General features: G+C 42.9%; 1 protein-coding gene across 1 annotated transcript in view; it reads right to left on the minus strand.

The window, feature by feature from the left end:
• Positions 1–70: 70 nt before the first annotated feature.
• The window catches only part of LOC309861055 (uncharacterized protein), a 68395-nt gene continuing 49597 nt past the window's right edge, over positions 71–18868 (minus strand). The window contains exons 2-4 of the mRNA XM_082723498.1: positions 8728–8763; positions 4208–4299; positions 71–3673 (exon numbers count right to left, since the gene is read on the minus strand). Of these exons, the coding sequence (XP_082579624.1) occupies positions 3566–3673; positions 4208–4299; positions 8728–8763 (236 nt within the window). The 3' untranslated portion in view covers positions 71–3565. The remainder of the gene's footprint in view (positions 3674–4207; positions 4300–8727; positions 8764–18868) is intronic.

The raw sequence follows: 18868 nt of genomic DNA on the forward strand, positions 1-18868 counted from the left end.
GAAGAAACCTGTCGCTTCTGCAGGGGGCTTGCAAGTCCCAAAATGGCCCTGGTTGCTTTTTTTTCCTTCTTTCTTTCTTTTTGTCCTAAATGTATTGTTCTGACTCGCTCAACTTGAATCAGTAATAGTAGAGGAGCTACTACTAATTTTTGGAGTTCATGTGTCATCCCCTAAGGACATGTCCTAGAGTCTTGCCGAGACAGAATGGATTGGCAGCCTCTGTTTTTACCTCCTCTCTGAAAACTCTAGCCTGGGCTTCGGTCTTCTGGCCTGCCTTGTGAGATGTTATGATTTATAAGGATTGTGTAGGTTTGCTCTTCATTTCATTCCTGGATCAAAGTTCCTAAAACCCTTGAAACTTCCTAAGAGGTAAGAGCACTAGGTGCATCTTCTGTTCTAATGTTTGGTCACTGAGGGCGGTTCCATTGGTTCCAAGCTCTTGGTAGCTCTTCATCTGGCTGTTCATCCGTATCCTTTTTTAATATCCTTTAATAAATTGTTGAGTGTAAGTAAGTGTTTTCCTGAGTTCTGTGAGCTGCTGTGGCAAATAAGTCCAAGAGAAGGAGGTCCTGGGAACTGCCAATGTGTAGCCAGGTCAGGCAGAAGTCGTGGGTAACTTGGGGACCTGCTACATGTCATTGGTGTCTGAAGTGTGGTTAGTCTCAAATGGACTGTGGGGTCCAATTTAACTAGTTAAATTGTAGGACAACCAGCTGGTGTCACAGAAAATTGCTAGGTGGGGGGGAGTAAACCCCACATATTTGGTGTCAGAAATTATCAGAAGTGAAGAGTTCTATAAAAAAGGAAAGAAGACATGGAAGGAAAGTCTGGGTTTTTCTAGTACATACATTGGTCTGATTTGCTAGACTCCAAGCTGAATCTAAGAGGAGCTGTAACTAATTTTTGGAGTTCACTTGTTCTAGAATATGGCCAGGACTGTGGATGGATTTGCAGCCCTCGTTTTTTTTCCGTTTTTGAAAACTGGAACCTGGGCTCCAGTCTTCTGGCATATCTTCTGTTCCTGTGATTTCTCCAGATTGCTAGCAGTGACTAACACATATTTTAAGTACTGGAAGTGTAATAATTGCTGAGTCAGGAGTCTTGAAATGATTTATTTGGAAAGATGTCATATTAGAAACATTCTTTAAACAGAACTTACATTGCTGTTACACTCAAACATAACAGGTTCACAAATAAGTTCTTTCTCCAACTCAAACCTACTGCATCCAGCTGTCCTTCTCATGTGAATTAACAGCAACTCCACTTCATTTATTTAGGCCCAAATCTTAAGACCCATCCTCATACACTCCTCTCACATCCTCTACCCAATTGGGAAATTTTGTTGACTATGCATTCAAACTATATCTAGTATACAACACCTCAGCATCCCCACAGCATCCTGCATCTGTCACCCAATCAGGTCTCTGCTGTACAACCCCTCCTCCAAAAGCCTAATCTCCATACAACAGCCAGAGGGATCCTGGCATTGGTTTCCCAGTTCACTTGGAGTGAAAAGCCAAACTCCTTACAGAGCCCAACACCTAGTAGCTGCCCTGCTTCTCTATGACCTGCTCTTCCTCTGCTTAGTCTGACTCGGCCACACTGCCTTCATTGGTTTTCCTTGAGCCCACCCCAGGAACTTGGCACTGGTGGCTGCCTCCGCTTAGAAAGCTCTTCCAGATATTTGCCTGACTCACCCCTCACCTCTTTTCAGACGTTTTATCAAATGTCAGCTCAGTGAGGCCTTCCCTGATCAACCCCTGTAACCCTCCTCCTCACTCAGCAGTACCAGTCTGTCTTCATCAGCTCCGGTTTCTCCGTAGCACTCACTTATCAACCGACATATTTATTATGCTTACTGCTTATTGTCCGTCTGCCCCTGCTGCCATATAAATTCCATGAGGGGGGCCGTATTTGGCTATTTGATTCCTTGCTGTCTCCCAAGTGCCTAGCCCTTAGTTGGTGCTCAACAAATATTTGTGGAATAAAGGAACTAATAAATGAACTGGAAGAACTACTTTCATGATAGAGTATTCCCACCCTGGCCTTTCCCACCAGTAGGTACATGATATAGTATATTTTGCATTATGATTTTTTTTCTCACCGTACCATAGATACTCTTCACATTTCTAAATATTCATAATAATGCTTGTTAAAGATACTTAGATTTTTTGCATGCTTGTTCTAATTAGTCAAATGATACAGAGTAGCATCAAGAAAAAATTATCTTCTTCTAATCCCACCCTGCTGAACAGGACCACTTTTAAATTTAGTGGATACATTCCCAAATATTTGCTAGACACACATATAAACACATAACAAGTACAGATTTCATAGTTCAGAGACAGGTAATGCCAGAATTGTAACTTTATTTTCTGTAACTCAAGTCACTTTTAATTCTAGGCCTTATTACCTCTGATGGCAGAAAAACTAAATCTAGTTAATTCAGGGCAAATGCTGGCACTTTATGATTTATTTGTTAATGATCAGCTACAGTTTAATTCCAGTGAATTCAGAATTCATTAATACCTTTTCTTCTATCTTTTTATTTTCACATAATTACCCAGTTTTTAAAATTATTATAAAAGAAATGGACATTCATTGCAGAAAGACAGTAAACCATAAATAAGCAAAATGAAAAGATTAAAACATCCAGAAATAATCAAATTTTAAAAAAACACCCAGTGATAGTCAATCTTAAAATCTTATATCTTAATCTAATCAAATCTTTAAAAAAAAAACAACAGATTTTATTTAGTTATCTCTCAGAAAGAGAGGGAGAGAGAGCATAAGCAGGGGAAGCTGCAGGTACAAAGAGAAGCAGGCTCCCCTGCCAAGCAAGGAGCCCAATTCCCAGGACCTGGGAATCATGATCTGAGCCAAAGGCAGAGGCTTAACTGACTGAGCCATCCAGGTGTCCCAAGTGGAACCTGTTTTTATGTCACGTCTGTGAATTGCCTACTTTTATCTTTTACAGTCATGTTACTCATTTGCTAGGACTCTTTATAGACTATAAAATAAAATACTGTTATTTAGGTTGTAAATATTTTCCCAGATTGTTATTTGCCTTTTAAGTCTGTCTCTGGCTCATTTGACATTGCAGGTTTCAGCAGCTCTTAGGCCAGAAGTCTGGTCTTGCTGCCCATGCTCTGCCTTCAGAATAAATTAATGCTTAGGAGTAGACTAGAGACTTTTGTGTCTGTTTTTGCCCATGTGATATAAGGAGTAAATAAGAAGACATGACCATAATCTCCAAAGAAAAGGCCACAGAGTCCCCAGATGAAGAAGGAGGCGTTTGGGGGACAATCTATGTTTTCTGGAGAGCATTGATACCCAAGTGCCATCCTAGATTTTTGGAAATCTCAATTTTAAATGATCTGTTATTCCTATTAGTTATCCCTATCCATACACACATAATTATCACACAATTATTCTTCTGTGTCAGGTGATGATAGTCCTGACCATGGGTATGTTCTGACTTTGTCTTCTCTTTGGCCTGGTCAGTATTCTTTCCTAAAACACCGTCATCCTAAATGTCTTTCCTCCTAAATGTCTGATGCATTAGTCACCACATCGTTCTCTGAACTCTGCTCCCTTCAGCAAATCCAGCGGGTGAGGGCGGACTTTTCGGAAACACTGAAGATAGATCTCCACCAATCCCTTTTTCATGTTCCTTGTGGCAAAAAAAAAAAAAAAAAAAGCAAGAGGGTGGGGAGGGCCGGAGTTTCACTGCCAGTACAGGACTGAAGAGGATGTGACAAGCTCAAACATCACCCTAGTTAAGTGTAAAGCTGGACTTCTTACTTACAGACACTAGGATTCCTTATCCTAGTAAAACCCAGGATATTAAGCAGAGACTTGAGATGAAGGTTAGGTAGCAGTTGGGAGGACGCTGGAGATTGCAGTTCAGTCACGGGATGAAAGCTACTTAAGTACACTTGGAATCCTAGTGCTTTCTTCATTTCATTTCACAGTGAAGGATGCACTGATCATATCTGCACTGTACCTGGTCTTTCCGTACTATATTGTATTGTTATTTTAATTATTTTAATTTTGAGCATCTCTCCCCAAACAGACAATGAATTTCTTCACTTGATCTTAGCCAAAAGGCCGAGAAGCGATGACAATGAATTTCTTTGGGGCAGAGACCTGTTTACCTTAAAACACTCATATATTTCTGTATTTGTTTAATTCGGTGAACATTTACCTGCCAGCTCAGATCCTGGCTCCTCTGATTTCTGTGGTGGAAGATCTGGTTTCCTTTAGCGAGGTGCAGATAAGGAAATGTATCCTTCACCCCTGGCAAGGTATTCATGAGGATCAAATGAAACCAAGGCTGTGGGAACGCTTTTAAAACTACACACAGCAATGTAAATATCTGTGAGATTTAGAAGTTTACAGATAGCAATTGGAAAGTGCCAGGGTGGTGGTCACATTGAATTTTCATGGGAGATCACTTCATGCCCTGACCATCTGAGACCAGAGAAAGCCTGAGGGCCAACCTTCCCCCTGGTCCCCTTAGGAAACCACTCCTGTTTCTCACCTGGTCTGTTCCTTTTTCAGGGCTCTCAAAGTATGATTAGGCCATAGTGAAAGCTGGTCTACTTTCAAACACCTTTCTTAACAATTACAAGTTCTGACTACCCTAGGTGGCTTTGTTTTTAAATCTGTGAATTTGCATTTAAACCCAGAAATGCTTGGGTCAGCATTTCCATAGACCAGCACCATTAGTGAGGGTCATCCAGTTATGTAGTGAATAAAAAACCTTGGCTCCCGATGCCAGGAGGCTGAGGTTTCCCTGTACTGAGCCTCCACAGGTGGTGGGGGTGGCTGGGAGAGAGGAGGAGATGGAGAAGGGAGAAGTCAAAGGAGCACAGTCCAAAATAGAAGTGCCTTTTGCCTTCAAGACTTATCAGTCACATGGAAGAGGAGACTTATTCTCAAGAAAGAATAGGGAAATTTACAAATAAAAAACTGAAGACATTTCAGAAGTACTGAAGAAGTGTTTGGAGAGCCAAAAAAAAAAAATAATAATCCGAGTAATTCCTGGTTTGGGGTCATGAATGCTTTGCTTCAAGCAGAACCAAGCTCAAATGGGAATATTCCTACTCCTTATAACCTAAGCTGGTTTTGGTGTAAGGGTGCTTGGATTCTAAAGGTCCTGGCTGCAGTGACCAGTCCTCACATATCCCAGCCAAATCCTTCAAAGCTTCTCCTCATACTGGAGCAGTTCAAAGTACTTGGGAGAAAACGATTACAGTCTTATCCCCGAATTATCTATAACCTTATCATAATTCCCTTATCTTTTTGAAATGGGTTTTAAACCAGAATAACCATTTCTAATTATTGGAAACATTTTAAATAACTTTTAGTAACAATCTTTGAGTCATAAAAAGGAAAGGACATACCTAAATCTTTCAAAGGAACATCTTTGATCTTTTCCTAGGTGGGTGATTCACTGTTTTCCATCCTATTCTGGGATAAAGGTGTCCACATGTGTCTCCACATTCTCCCCCACCCCACCCCCACAATAGGCTACTTGGGAATAATGGAAGAATTTAAGTTAAAGGCAACCCAACACCCCAGTTAACACTCATTAAGAATCATCTGGAAACTGTTTAAGGAAAAAAAAAAAAAAGCCACGGGATTCTGGGAGTTAAATTCTTCTCTGTGCCTCCCAAATGTCTCACTGCAGTGTGGTAATCACCTCTGTGTTGTGTCATACACTGATTCATTCCTAGTGCCTGTTAAAGGGCTGGCCTGTTCAAGTGACTGACCCTGCTAAGGAATCAGACCCATTTGAAGTCGTGTCTGGAAATATCAGGCTTCTTGCATTTTCTTTTAAGATTCATTTATTTATTTGAGAGAGAGAGAGAACATGCATGAAGAGGAGGGCAGAGGGAGTGGGAGAGAGAATCTCAAGCAGCCTCCACACTGATCATAGAGCCTTATGCAGGCATTGACACGGGGCTGGATCTCATGACCCTGAGATCATGATCTGAGCTGAAACCAGGAGTCGGACACTTAACCCACTGAGCCATCCAGGCACCGCACATGCCTGCATTTAATTAACGTGCTTGCTTAAGTGAGCAAATAACAGTTGGAATTTCAGCAGAGAATTAGTTGTGTGTGTGTGTGTGTGTGTGTGTGTGTGTGAGAGAGAGAGAGAGAGAGAGAGAAATGGATCAGATATACTCAGCTACAACCTAGAGTGAGGAGAATATTCCAAGAAAAAAAATTGCTTTTTCTGGACTTCGACCATCCCTAGAATAGCACAGGCACTTCATTCCAGGGAAGAGACCAGGGATCTTTGGTCTGAGGAAGACAGGGACTCCGAATTCATCTCCCTTCCCCCAGCCTGAGTTCTACTTTGTCCTTCTCTTTCCCCAGAAAAATCTTCGCAAGTCTTTTATTACCAACTCAAATGCCACTCCCTCCCTGAGGGGAGAGACAGAATGTTGAGGATTGAATTAGATCAGTTTTGAGAAAATGAGGAAAGAAACATGACCTAGTGAATGAGTCAGGACTTTGGGCTAAAATCTGAGTGAAATTTACAGATTCCAGTAAACCAAATCCCTAAAAGGAGATATAGCCAGAGTCCCATAGATACATAGTTTCTAAAATGTAGAAACTGGGTTGCAAATTGTATAAGTCTGAACCCAGAGGACAAAGTTTGTAAGGCAATGGAAAATAGCATAGGCATTCCAAGAACAATATATTGCTTCTGTGTTTAAAACGTAAGGAAGTGAAACCTGAAAAGTATGGGAAAGCCTGGGCGAAGGCCTGCAGAGACACAGGACAGCACTCTAGGGTCTGTGCACTTGAGAGCCTGTTGCCTCGGGTTTGTACGTATGCCAGCTCTACCATAGAGTGCTGTGCCATGGACAAATTCTTACCCTCGGTGCCTAAATTTCCCCACCTGCCAAGTGAGAAATGAGTAATTGCCACCTCATGGTATTCTTAGGAAGAGTGGAAGGGTTGCCAGCAACAGTGCCTTGCACAGCATGAATACAGTATCTTGTTATTTTATTTTATAAAACTTGAACGATCTTAAAATTTTTGGGAATAAGTAAGCAAACTTTGGGGAAAATTGATCAAATCCTCTGATTCCACAAATGATGAAACACTGTCATTGTATGACCTTTACAAATCATGTCAAATGCATTTTATTATGTACTTTTAGGGTCATCCTGAAATGGCTTTTTAATGTATACAAATCTTGACCTGTGCTATGATTCTTGAATGCAGGAACTTGTGTCTTCACCTTGTGTGACCCTAACAGTATTAGGCACAAATAGCAGAACTTAATAATCTATGAGGGGTTTTGTTTTGTTTTGTTTTGTTTTAAATAAAGAATTTCAAACTTATCCCAGTGGCAGCCATTTAGACAGTTAACAAGGGGAGGGAAGGCCCTGGAAGAAACTTTGGCCTAGGCAACAAGTCCTGATGGATCTCAGTCAGGAGGGAGGCGTGTTTCCTGAAAAAGTCTGAAGGAAGGGACAGAAAGGATCATGGCTCATACCTTTCAACTGCTCCTCTCCATCCACCTGCAGCAGACTCTGCTACACGTACTAATTCCACAGATGTGGAGCCCCTGTCCTTGTGCTGTCACTGCCTCCTGAAGAAACACAGTAACTACCTTACAACCCAATCCAAGCCCTGAAGGGAGGCCCTAAAAGGCCCCCAAGCTCAGAGCTCAGACTCAAAGCCTGCACCAGGAGGTGAGATTTATTCTTGCCATTAACCAAACGGGAAGGGAACGGCCAGAACAACCCAAAGAGCACACAGGGAGGGAAGATCCCAGCACTTCGGACAATGACTGATTGTCTTGGGGTGGCATGGGATGGACAATGAGAGGAAAAACAAGTCCAAAGATCCTAATTCTGAGGGGATGAAGAGGCTTGGCCTGTATGGACAGATAGTGTGTTTTGATGGCAAGGCAAGGCTTTTCTTTGAGATACATAGACTTGGAAACAGAAGGAGGCTGGGAATACCTGCCAGGAGGCGTGGAGCAGGACGCAATTCCCTGTCCACCCTGCAGGCTCTCCCTCATGGAGAGGATCACTTATGGAGACTGCTGCAAGGAGAGACTGTGATTCTGTGAAACAGCTAGATAGGGCTGGTGACTCACCTTTGGCATCCCTGAGGTTTGTATGCCAAGGTTCCAAGAGGATCTGAAGGCCAAGTGGACACAGCAGGAGCAGGGTTTATACCATCTTGCCTATCCAATGCCAAGTCTAAGAGGGCAACCACCAGATGGGAGAACCCTGAAGGGGGCTGTGGGCCATGTAGCCAGCAGTTAAAACAGAGGAAAGCAGAAGGAGGCTAAGCCAAAATGTCCCCCCCTCCCAAGAGCAGTGCCCACATCCTGTCCAGCCTAGATCTATCCTTAAGATGTTCAAAGTAAAAGGAAACAGGGTGTGTGGCCAACTGGGTTGTCAGATACAATACAAAACACCCAGTTAAATTTGAACTTCAGATAAACAAGGAATTATTGTTAATGCATGAGACATACACTAAAAAATTGTTTATCTGCAATTCAGACATAACTGGGCATCTTGGTTTTGTTGGCTTGCTTCACTTTGCCAAATCTGGCAATCCAAGCGATGCGCCAACATGGTAAGCGAATCTGAACATTTTTGAAGATGGAATTAAACAAGTAGTGGCAGCTTCTACACTGAGTCTTCCAGGCTCCAGAGTTTAGTTATTGATCCGAGATGACCATACCTTCTCCATGCACTGAGCCTCTCTTCCTTCTGGGAGCTGTGGGACAAAAAGAGAAAATAAACATTTGACACAGGCTGGTTTGATTGGCCAGCCAAAGCAATAAGCAGTGACAGCTTAGGGATTTCACACAGCTGGTCTTATAGGATGTGAATACAGGGATGCCGGCATTTGGGGAAAAGGAGGGGATAGAGTAGGTCGAGGGGAGGGGATCAGACTGTTTTGCCTGTACTATGTCTCATGAAACTTAGCATCTTTGAGTGGCTGTGTGTATACACTGCTAACAATATTTCTTACTGTAGTTGGGGTCGAAAATATTTGGAAACCACTGACAAGAGGTTGGTGCTTGCAGGACATTATGAAAACTGTTGGATCAACAGGCAGAATGAGTTTGCTTCACACTCATAGGGGAGGGTGAGCTTTGCCTTGATTTAGAACAATCACTTTCTGGAACCACCTTCCCTTTTCACGGAATCTGCAGTCCCTTGCCTATATGGATGGCCAATGCTTCATTTAAAGTGGAGTTCCTAGTTTTGTCATTTTGTTCATTTTGCTGCAGTCGCTTACTAGAAACATACACTGGGATCCAGAATTGTTGCACCCAATTTTAGCAATAAATAGACTAATTAAACATACCATATAAATATAACAAATAATGTGGAACTAAATGCACCGTCCAAATGGCCTTTAAAAGTTTTTTTTTATTTCCTCCTCTAAAAGGAAGGTTTTTCAACTTTAAAATCGTTGGAGCTCACGTGGCTTAATTCCTCAGAACTATCCCAAATGGTTTTGTAAGAGTCACTATTTCTCTCACGCAGTGAACATATGATGCTTTTACTGAGGAAGAGGCAGAAAAAAATGTTTACCATCTCACTTTGTACTTTAAGAGATGTCTATAACATTAGCTCTTGATTCAGAAATTATAAATAAAGCTGTTTTATCTTCCAATGTTACTGAAACACAGTGTCCTGTGATGTTTTCATCTTTATTGTTCCAGAGATTTGATTTTTATTTTGCACTTATTTTTTGTAAGAAATATCTTATTAATCCTAAGCCTAAATATTTACTCTCCCACACCAATTGCTCTGATCTCCAGCATTTCTGCAGATTTTGCTTTTATGCATGGATGAAATGGGTTTGCTGTGTTTTTTTTTTAAGTGAACAATACCAGATACACCTGGATCTGAAATTAATCCCAACACACAGGAACACCATAATTTTGAAAGGTATATGGAGGCTTGATGCCTCAATGTCCTTTGCTGTAAAATGGGCATAGTAAAAGTACCTACTTTGTAGAGCTGTGGTGGGATTTCTATGAGAGAATGAATATGAAGTCTGGTGTGGCAGAGACAATGCTCTATGACTCACCAAATTCCGTTTCTGTTTCCTCTTCATGAAGAATGAGACACATTTTCAACCTCTCTTGTATTGGTTTGGGGCCATGTGACTGGGCTCTGGCATGACTATTCAGCCTGGCTACCACGGGGGACATCTGTTCCAAGTCACATGGCTATAAGACATGGGAGGGTGTCCTACCACACACAGGACTTTATGTGAGCAAGAAACCAAACTTTATTTGTGAAGATTTGAGGGTTTGTTACTACAACATTGCCTGGCCTATCCTGACTAATACACTTGACATATATATGTAGTAAACAGTTAATGAATTTTAGTATTTAACTTAAATCTATGAACAGTATGAAACAATTTCTTGCATATATGTTACAGAAAGAAAAAAATCTAGACAAAGAACAGTGTGTAGTGTTCTGCATTTTGTGTAATAAGAAGGGGAAATTAAACTGTATATTTGACCCTTGAACAACAGAGTTTGAACTGTGTGGGTCCACTTATACAGTACAGTACTGTACTGTAAATGTATTTTCTTAATTACCTTTCCTCCAGCTTACTTTATTATAAGAACACAGTATATAATACTTACTATAGTAAGGTACTAGTAACTAAGTGTTAAGGGAGTCAAAAGTTGCACATGGATTTTCGACTGCATGGGAAGTTGGTACCCCTAACCCTCATGTTCTTCAAGAGTCAACTCTAGCTCCGTATTTGCTGATTTTTGCAAAAAGAAATATAGTAAAGGAGAAACCAGGAACCAATGAAAATGAAACAGTGGAGAGGATGCTCAATGGGAGAGGGCTTCTTTGATTAAATATGTTGATACAATGTTCATTTTTGAACCACGTATTTTATATACTCAAAAAAAAAGTTAATCATAAAAGGCATTAAACCTGGACCTTAAACAAATGACCTCACTCTATATAAAATTAGTTACTAAACCAACAATGAAAGACAATGTTATTCTGGTAACTACTCTGAGTATACCTACATTAATAGTATTGGGAACCAAGAATTTCCAATATCAAGGGAAAAATAAAATATAAAAAGTATTTTAAGAAAAATACTGTTTAATAAAACCAGAAACAATATGAACTTCTGCTAGTTCATATATATATGTATATATTTAAGTATATATGTGTATGTATATACACATATATATATGTATATATATACATACACATTATTCCCAGTTGTGTTCCTGAAGAACCTAGAAGAAATGACACCCTAGATCTAGTAACAGTGGGTACCACTAGCCCCCATACCTTGCAACTCCTGATGTAACAAGTGATTCAGGCACGAATAAACAATGAGTACTAAAACCAGTGCAAAATTGGGCAATAGGCTAGTCCTACGGGGGCAAACTAACATTCCTCAGCATTACTAGTTTCAAAGAGAAAGATGTTCCTTTTGGTATTGAATCCAGTATTTGCCCATTCCCCATGGATGTGTCTGGTCCTGTCTGTCGGCCTGCCTCTCAGGACCCACTTGCCCTGATGAGGTCCCAGTGATGGTTGTAAAGCTCCAGGCTCCATCTTGTCACCTCTCCTCCTACAATAACAGGTATCTCTGCCTCTGGCAAGGCTGTCATTACACTGGAAAGCTCTATAGAAGCTCCCATACCCAAGTCAAACACAGTGGGACCCACAGAATCCTGCCTTTCCCTGGGGCTGCCCAGAGGCCCTGGTAACACAATCTGGAAGTACAGGCGCATTTACACACTGTGGGCTTTTTGCCAGAGAACAGCTCCACCCACATGAAACGGTGCCCGGAGCACCTCCAGAGATGCCCCACATGACCAAGTGGGGCTGTGTACGAAACCACGGTCAGCTTGGCAACAAACTGTGTTGCATTCATTTTCCCTTTTTTGCTGCTTTAATTCTTTTCTCCCACCTTTTTTGCAGTCATAGGATTGCACCTGTCATCAAACATTAGCATGTGAACTTTCCCTCAGTCTCCATGGGAGTTTCGCAGTCACTTTGTCAACTAAGGCATTACCCTCTGCATCACTACTAGTGGAAAAACCGACACGTGAACATTCTTCTGAGATGCCTCTGCAGTATTCCTGGGGGGGAAAAAAGTTTAAACCTAATTCAGAGTCTCCAGATCTAACTTCCATCTTAAGGACAATACAGGCTTGAAAACAAGTGTTAAAGAGCACCATCCAGATACAATCAGCCAGATGAAGAATGTGTGACTTTCTGTGAGTTATTTGGTCTGGATTCTTGAAAAATCAGCCTCATAGGTCAAAACCGAACAGAAGTTAAGGTGGAGAAAATTTTCCAGATTAACCTCCAGATGGAATCCTTAAACCTTGACTAGATCATAGCGGAATTGCATAGAAATCTCTAGGAGACAATGGGGGAAATTTAAGCATGGCTTGGATATGAGTTATGATTGTAGAATGATTGTTAATTTGCTTAGACGTGATAGTGGCAGTGGGGTTATTTAGGAGGTTGCCCTTGTTTTGAGGAGATTCGTGCTGAAGTATTTAGAGATTATAAGGTCAGATTAATAACTTGTTTTCAAAACTGGTGTATTTGGGTATGTTGGGAGGGGGGAGAGAAGGAAAAAAAAGAAGTATGGTAAAACATTAACAACCACTGAATCTAGATGGAAGGCGTTTGTGGTTCTAGTCTTTTAACATTTTTAAGTGTTTTTAAATTGTCACACCAAAAGGTAGGAAGTTATTAAATACCAAAAAACAAAAACAACAAACAAACCCTAGATAAAATCCAGGATATGTTTGTAACTGAAGAAATGCTTTAAGCTATGTTTTATTTTCCTCAGTTTCAAATAAGCAGCTAATACTAATACAGGGATGAATTCATCTACTTCCGAAGGGATGTTCACCACTAAACTGCTGTGCTTTCAAAAGCTTTTCACCTCGGTGGCTCAGTGGGTTGAGCCTCTGCCTTCGGCTTGAGTCATGATCCCAGGGTCCTGGGATCGAGCCCCGTGTCGGGCTCTCTGCTGGGCAGGAAGCCTGTTTCCCCCCCTCTCTCTGCCTGCTTCTCTGCCTACTTGTGATCTCTGTCAAAGAAAGAAAGGAAGGAAGGAAGGAAGCAAGCAAGCAAGCAAGCTTTTCACCTCCTGCATATTTCTAGCAGTGTGTCCCGGGTAGAAAAATATTCAATGCCAATCCTGTACACAAGTTCTTGGCAGAATAGTCAGCAAGTAATACGGAGAGCTGCCTCCTTCAAAAGGCTGCATTTATCAGGCAAATTGTGAGTGCTGAGGAGCCAGGGCACCGTGGAGAAATGCTCCTTTAGAGGTATAGTTTGATCCCGCAGAAGCAGCAATCTCCCCACATATTGCTAAACCTGTATGGGATGCAGACCAGAGTGGCCACTTTCTCCCCAGCCATGCTGGCAACAGATGGACACTGATTAACCATTTAATATGCTGAAGCACATTTATTTCAGGCTGCCACTGTTAGCACCACCTCTCAACTCACAGAGAAAACTCTTCCCAAACTTTTTTTAGTTAGTGGGACCATCTTATTTGTTAAGGCAAACAGTTTTCCATTATCACCACTCTCCCACACAGAACCTGCCCTTCATTTCCAAGATGCCTCTGGACAGAGGGGTTCCTGGTCTGCTCTCACCATTCCGCTTGGCCCAGGTCAGCCCATCTCCAGGGCTTCAATCCACAATACAGTCTCAGGAAAGGGCTCCCCTCGTGTTATATTCATGCACATTACACTGGCTCAGCCATCCTCTGATACCTAAAGGAGCCCTCCACAAGTTGGATGGTCCCGCTCTGTCCAGGAAGGACCCCTGTCATACCCACGGAATTCTCATGCTACACCAGTGTTAAGATTTTATTTACTTATTTGAGAGAGACAGAGAGAACCCAGAGGGAGAGGGAGAAGCAGACTCCCCACTAAGCAGGGAGCCTGATTCAGGACTTGAACCCAGGACCCTGGTATCATGACCTGAGCTGAAGGCAGATGCTTAACTGACTGAAATACCCAGGTGCCTGCATTCTTTCCATCTTTAACAGTAGAACTCCTCAGTGAATGCTGAACTTGGGGGCACTGCATGAAGTTTCTGTTGCGTAGCAAGCAACCCCAAATCTCAGTGACTTCCCCCCAAAAAGCCGTTTATTTTTCTTGCAGTTAAATAGAGGCAGCTCTGCTTCAGGCCATGAACAGATTTAGGGGGGCTCTGCTTGTCTTGAGCTCTGGACCCCTAGCTCTCTGGAGCAGGCTCTTCTCATGGAGGGTGGCAGCTGTGCCAGTGGGGTGGGGAGGAACACGAGAGGCCACTTAAGGCCTCAGCTCAGAACTGACACATTGTCATTTCTGTCCACATTCCCCTGGCCGGAGCAGAACATCAGTGGGGTAGGGAAGAACTCCCCGCCTTGGGGAACCTTGCCAAGGGCAGAGAGGGGAGAAACAAGGGAAGGTGCATGACACCTTCAGTCTCAGCCTCTCTTGTAGCTTGATGTGTGCCTGAAACTAAGTTCTAGCCCAAGGGGAGCAGTGTGTGCAATGTCTATGCCTTGCACTTGGAGGCACTGGGCATGCCAGGACTTTCCCCTGCCCATCGGCCAAGGACATGGTGGGCTGCAGCCATCCCCGGGCACAGAGGCAGATGGCACAGCTGTCCCCACCAGTCCTACCTCTGGACTGTGGACTGTTTACATTGGTGGATTTTTGCATCCCCTTTCTCGCTTCTGAGAACCCTAGCTAGCTAGCACAGCGCTCATTCATTCACTCGACGAGGATTTACTGAGTGTCTTCTTTGCGGCAGCCATTGCTCTAGGTCTGGGAGGAAGGTTGGTCTGTCTGCATCTTGGCCATGGAGGTGGTCACACAAACCCACACACGTGATAAAACTGCACAGAACTAAATCACACACACACACACACACACACACACGAATACAAGTAAAACTGAGGACCTCCGTACAAGATCTTGGTATTGTACCAATATCGACATCCTAGTAGTGATACTAGTTTTGCAAGAAGTCATTGCTCCGGAGACACTAGGTAAAAGGATCTCTGTGTTCTTGCAACTGCTTGTGACTCTAAGGATCACAAGATAAGAAGTTAGAAGCAAAAACATTTGGACTCTGGTCTCTTTGCGCTTACAGTCTCAAATGGTGTCAAGAGAAAATCCGGAGAGACTTACTTGATATGAATATTTTATTGATCCAGAAAACAAGCTACTTGTGAACAGGAAGACTTCAACCGAAAGTGGTTATAGTTGGCTCCAGCAACTGATAGAGCATGAGGAAATTGCGATTGATTACTAGGAACTGATAGTCCTTCTAGAGTAGAAAAGCAACAGAAGTTTAAGTGTATGTACACTATAGATTATGCTGACATGAAGAAAGCTTAATTTTTTTTATGACTTTCTTCTTTTTTAAGATTTATTTTAAATATTTTATTTATTTATTTGAAAGACAGAGATCACAAGTAGGCAGAGAGGCAGACAAAGAAAGAGAAGGAAGCAGGCTTCCCGCTGAGCAGAGAGCCCATTGCAGGGCTTGATCCCAGGACCCTGAGATCATGACCTGAGCCAAAGACAGAGGCTTTAACCCACTTTAACCCACTGAGCCACCCAGGCGCCCCGAAAGCTTAATTTTGATTATGGTCAGAATCAGCATTATCAAAAAATCCCGACAGTTTTAGGTTTCAGTTACATGACTAAGGGGTATATTCAAACTGTGGCTAGGGGTATATTCAAACTGTGGCCTCTACCTCGGTCTTTCCTTAACCATGGGAATCGGAAGATTCAAAAAATCAAAAAGTTGGGGTGCCTGGGTGGCCCCTTTGGTTCAGCATCCGACTCTTAATTTCAGCTTAAGTCATGATCCCAGGGAGATGAGATCAAGCCCCACAGTAGGCTCCGCACTAGGCGTGAAGTTTGCTGGAGATTCTCTCTCTCCCCCTCACCACTCCCCACCCAAGCACACTCACTGTTACTCTCTAAAAACAAAAAACAAAAAAAAAAAGAAAGGAAGAAAAGAAAAATAAGTGGAAAAAGTCCCAGATGACAACTTCTGCCTGGCAACAGCCCAGCTCCAACCATCCAGATGACAGCAGCGTCCTGAATTCTGCAGAGCCATTACATAAAAGGAACTCAGGACAGAGCTGCCAGGCAGGAATGCTCACTTTGGACTGGGAAGCGAGAGAGATTTAAAGTTCTTTGTTCCTTAAATAGGGTGTCCATATAACATCCCCTACAGGGAGACACCTGTGAAAATAATCACAGGGAGAAGGCTGTGTAAACAGATCTGTTGGTTTTACAAACATTGTGTCATTGACTCTTCATGTTCCCACAGCCTAACTTCCTCTAACCAACAGAGACTACTGCCTTTGTCAACCCAGACTAGCCTAAGAAGAAGGAACCAGTAAACCCCAAATCTCAGTTGAGTTAATGTGCTTAAAGGGTTATTTCTTGCTCATACAAAGTGGCCCTGTTCCTTCTTCTTGTCAACTCATTTTGAGCATGAAGTTACCAGGTCATGGGAATGGGGGAAAAGAGAGCTGGAGGATTACAGAAATTTTGGGGGGCCACACCAGGAAGTAGTTTACATCATACCACCCACCCTTCCTTGACCAGAACCCAGTCACAACATCACCCCTACTTGCAAAGGAGACTGGGAAAAGCCATCCTCCTACGAGCCCAGGAAGAGGCACTCCTTCACGCATGTGCGATTACAGACTGGGAAAGGACACTCAGCCTCCTTATACAGCTCACGACCCCCTGTGCCGTTCACAGAGAAACCGCTGAAGATGGCAGACAGCCGTTCAGTACAGCCTAGAGCCTCGAACCCACTTCACTTTCTCTCTGGGGCTTTCAATTTGTGATGTACTGGCATTCATCTCCAAGAACACTGTTTCCTCCAAAATCTGCAGGCAGGAGACCCAAGGACTAGCTCTGATGCTGTGGCTGAAGTCTGTAGCCCAAAGCTGAAAGAATTCCTCTTGGCTCAGAGGACGTCCGTCTGTCTGGTGTACGCATGCCTTCAATTAATTGGAGGAGGACCACCCCCATTATGGAGGGCAATCTGCTTTAGTCCACCAATTTAAATGTTAATCTCTCATCCAGAAACACCCTCACAGAAACATCCAGAAGGATGTTTGACTGCATACCTGGGCACCGTGGGTAGTGAAAGTGACACACGAATTTCTGCACATCCTCTAAGACCAGCTCTTAATACTTTATGTTTCTTGTCTAAAGTGGAGGAAAGGGGACAAAGGGTCATGGCTGGGTCCAAATCCCTAATCTTACTCTGAACTCCAGTCTCATTTTTTAAAATATTTATTTTTAAATCAGAGAGAGAGAGAGAGAAAATGCAGGACTCCATCCCAGGACCCTGGGATCATGACCTGAGCCAAAGGCAGAGGCTTAACTGGCTGAGCCACCCAGGTGTCCACTCCAGTATCATTTGTAAAATGTGAATAAGAATGTTTACCTTGAGTAATTCTGTAACAATAAGATGTTGTGTCTGTGAGACACCTAGACCTATGACTGACGCCTAAAGGATGGCAATCATTAAGATTTCAACTTGAAAAGAAAGTCCACTAAACATTTTAGGATTCTTTTCACAGCTGCTTCTTACTTGTAGGTGACTCTTGACCTTTTTCCATTTTCCCTCTGAGGTTTAGCCGAGTCTCAGCAGGAAGCTCCCTGCTCTCCTGCGGTGTCACTATCCCCTGGTATTCAAGTGACCGTAACTCAGCTGTGTCCTACTTTTCCATGAGCCATCACTAAAGACCCATATAATGTCACATGTTTGAACAACTTACGTAGGCATTCCAGAGAAAATCCAAAGGGGAAAGAGAAGTGAGGAAGAATTGCCTTATAAATAAATTCAAAAGGCGAGAGCTGGTAGGAAATGATGCAAGAAGAAAAGGAAATAGAAATCAGCTTTTCAGGATGCCTGGGTGACTCAGTGGGTTAAAGCTTCTGCCTTCAGCTGGGGTCATGATCCCAAGGTCTTGGGATTGAGCCCCATGTCTGTCGGGCTTTCTGCTCAGCAGGGAGTCTGCTTCCCTCTGCCTGCCTCTGCCTGCCTCTTCCTACTTGTGATCTCTGTCTGTCAAATAAATAAATAAAATCTTAAAAAAAAAAAAAAGAAAGAAATCAGCTTTTCTACTAATTTCCTTTGCGTTCTTACACCAGTTCGGAAATTAGCATCTATGGGCTGACTGACTGGATGAACTGACTCTGATCTTCTCATTCAACAAACCTGAAGACTTCTTTATTGGGGTGGAGTTGAGGAAGGTTTAAACCTGGGCCAAAGCCACGTGGGGAACCTAATAAGCGAAATGGTCTTCCATACATGAAGCATGTAGAACTTTACCCAACTCCTCCTTTGAGGAGCCTTGATCCTCTGGTTACACAACTGGCTGAGTGAGCCACTTTCCCAAAAGACCCAGACACATGGGCTTTGAAATGGGCCTCTGTTTCTCTTTCAGGTGATAGTATAGTGGGGTCGGGGGGTCAGAGCAATGGTTGCTCTGCTCTACGAGGTCACTGGGCAATGAGGGTGACATCTTGGGCTTCACATTGTCAATACGTGATATCTACCTGTGGGTTCAAGATGCCACTCCAGCTGTCCCCTTCCCCAGCCAGGTGGAAGAAGGCAGAGGAAGCAGAGTGCTAAGAGCTTTCTTTTCAGGGAATCACTGAGAGCGGATCTTTTACTTCTGCTCACATCCCATTGCCCAGAAGCCTGAGGGAAGATAAACGGGTGCCCTGCCAACACTCTGCTGGGTGGGGTCTGATTGCTCAGTGGAAGAAAGTGAGACTGGGTGCCTTGGAGGAACCAGTAGT

The sequence above is a fragment of the Mustela nivalis genome, assembly GCF_964662115.1.
Source record: "Mustela nivalis genome assembly, chromosome: 3".
NCBI classification, from domain to species: Eukaryota; Metazoa; Chordata; class Mammalia; order Carnivora; family Mustelidae; genus Mustela; species Mustela nivalis.